The 1,835-nt window shown below is 43.8% G+C and overlaps 1 protein-coding gene across 1 annotated transcript in view; it reads right to left on the minus strand.

Moving 5' to 3' along the window:
* The window catches only part of DCAF12 (DDB1 and CUL4 associated factor 12), a 32,811-nt gene that overhangs the window by 21,212 nt on the left and 9,764 nt on the right, over positions 1-1,835 (minus strand). Inside the window, exon 2 of the mRNA XM_009331563.1 lies at positions 1,270-1,524. Coding sequence (XP_009329838.1) covers positions 1,270-1,524 — 255 coding nt within the window. The remainder of the gene's footprint in view (positions 1-1,269; positions 1,525-1,835) is intronic.

The following is a 1,835-nucleotide window of genomic DNA, read 5'->3' on the forward strand; positions in this document are numbered from 1 at the left end:
TAAGCTGTGTGTCATGAACAGTGCTGGCTGCTGACTGGCCGAGGTGATGAACACACGTGGAGAAAGAAGGCAGAGAGATTCTATTTCAGGCCTATTCCTGTTAAAAGACTGTTTTGTTTATACAGCTAGGCCTTGCTTCTTAAGAGCTACTGCATGAAAGCCTCCCGCTGTGTAACTACGAATAACAACAGAACATCTGAAATGAAAAAAAAAAAGTACCACTGTCCCTTGCAGGTCAGATCACCGAGCGTGGCTTCTGCGCAAAAAAAAATCCTGAGGCAAAGAAACAATCATATCAACTGATATACATTGAGGTTTAAGAGCTGTTTGATCTATACATTCCTTACAAGGCTCGATTCATTTCTGCGGCACTAACCAACCTGCAAAGAACAAATTTGAGATTTTGCGCTAATTCAATCAGAACTTCATACATGAAATTGCAACCTCAGCCAATAAAGTTGGGCTCCTAACTCTGGCAGAGAGAGTATTACCTAAGAAGTATGTTTTCCTACATTTATTAATCACATAGGACATTATTTTAATATTCCCCTATAATGTTTCAAATCCAAAGCATCACTTGAAGAGTCTGAAGAGGTTTCAATTTTTGCTGAAGCATCCAAAGGTTCATAAACAAGGGAAGTTATTTGAACATTGAAAACAGATTTACAGTGAAAAAATCACGAAGTGAACAAGCAAAGGATAATCCCGAAGACCTGAAATTAATTTTTTAGGCTTGGAACAACTGTAACTACTCTGACGAATATCTGGAGTTTAACCACAGTTTTTAGTTTCGTAGCAACTTTTCAAAGTCAGCAGCACAGAATCATGCGTAAAACCAAACTGTGTGAGACTGAGCATAATGAAAAGAAGAGTCTTACTAGCAACTTCTGCCAGGCATGATAGCTACCATTTAGCAAAGCTAGCGGCATTCGCATTCACTAACTTTCTGTTTGCAGGACAAAAAGATCCCACCCCATCGCTGCTCTCCATCCCGCAAACTGATGTAGATCGCTCTGTGCCGATTAGACAGATGCTGCAGTGAGGTACAGGCCTCGCGTTCAGGTTTGCAGCCAGCTGCACAGCGACATATTTTCAGATGAGAACGGGTCATCGTTAAGCATTACCTTCATTCAAAATCCATTGTGCATGATTTTGACTCTGCTCCTAATTACTTCCTGATATTTCCCTTGGCAGTCTACACACTTCGATTACAGTAAACATCATTCGGGGGTGGCGTAACTCACAGAGAAACAGAGAGGTGGCACTTACTGTGTTGCATTTTGTCCCACACACCACTTGTCGGTGGTTCAGCCACTGGGAGGCAAACACTTTATTAAGGGTTCCGAGGTGAAATTCTCTCTCCTTCAGGAGGCTGGGAAGCTGCTGGGCTGCATATCCGTGCAACAAGCGGTGATAGCTGGACTCGTTCTGCATCCTGACCTCTCTGCCTTTCAGGTAGTACACCAGAGACCTTTTCACCGGGGGGAGCCTTTTCCTTTTGTGAACTGAGTGATCCCACCCATACTGCGGAAAATAAACATGGAAATTAGATAAGGCAGCTAGAACAAACTTAAGACACGACCCTTCTAAACTCAAGGACGTTCCCCAAAAAACACTGGGGTCTTCCAAACTACCCATGGAATACCGCACACGGGGATTAACTCGGAAATGCTGACGCAGCCTTCAGCAACACAAAATTAAACACAAATATTTCCTAAAGAAGTAACACTGCGATGGTATCAGAACCGGTCCGCTCCGGTTCGGCACCGCTCAGACGCCAGATGCTTATGGAAACAAGAGCAAGCCGAGAAGGGCTTTAAACGGACGAGGGCGGC

Source organism: Pygoscelis adeliae, unplaced genomic scaffold (genome assembly GCF_000699105.1).
Source record: "Pygoscelis adeliae isolate BGI_AS28 unplaced genomic scaffold, ASM69910v1 Scaffold68, whole genome shotgun sequence".
NCBI classification, from domain to species: Eukaryota; Metazoa; Chordata; class Aves; order Sphenisciformes; family Spheniscidae; genus Pygoscelis; species Pygoscelis adeliae.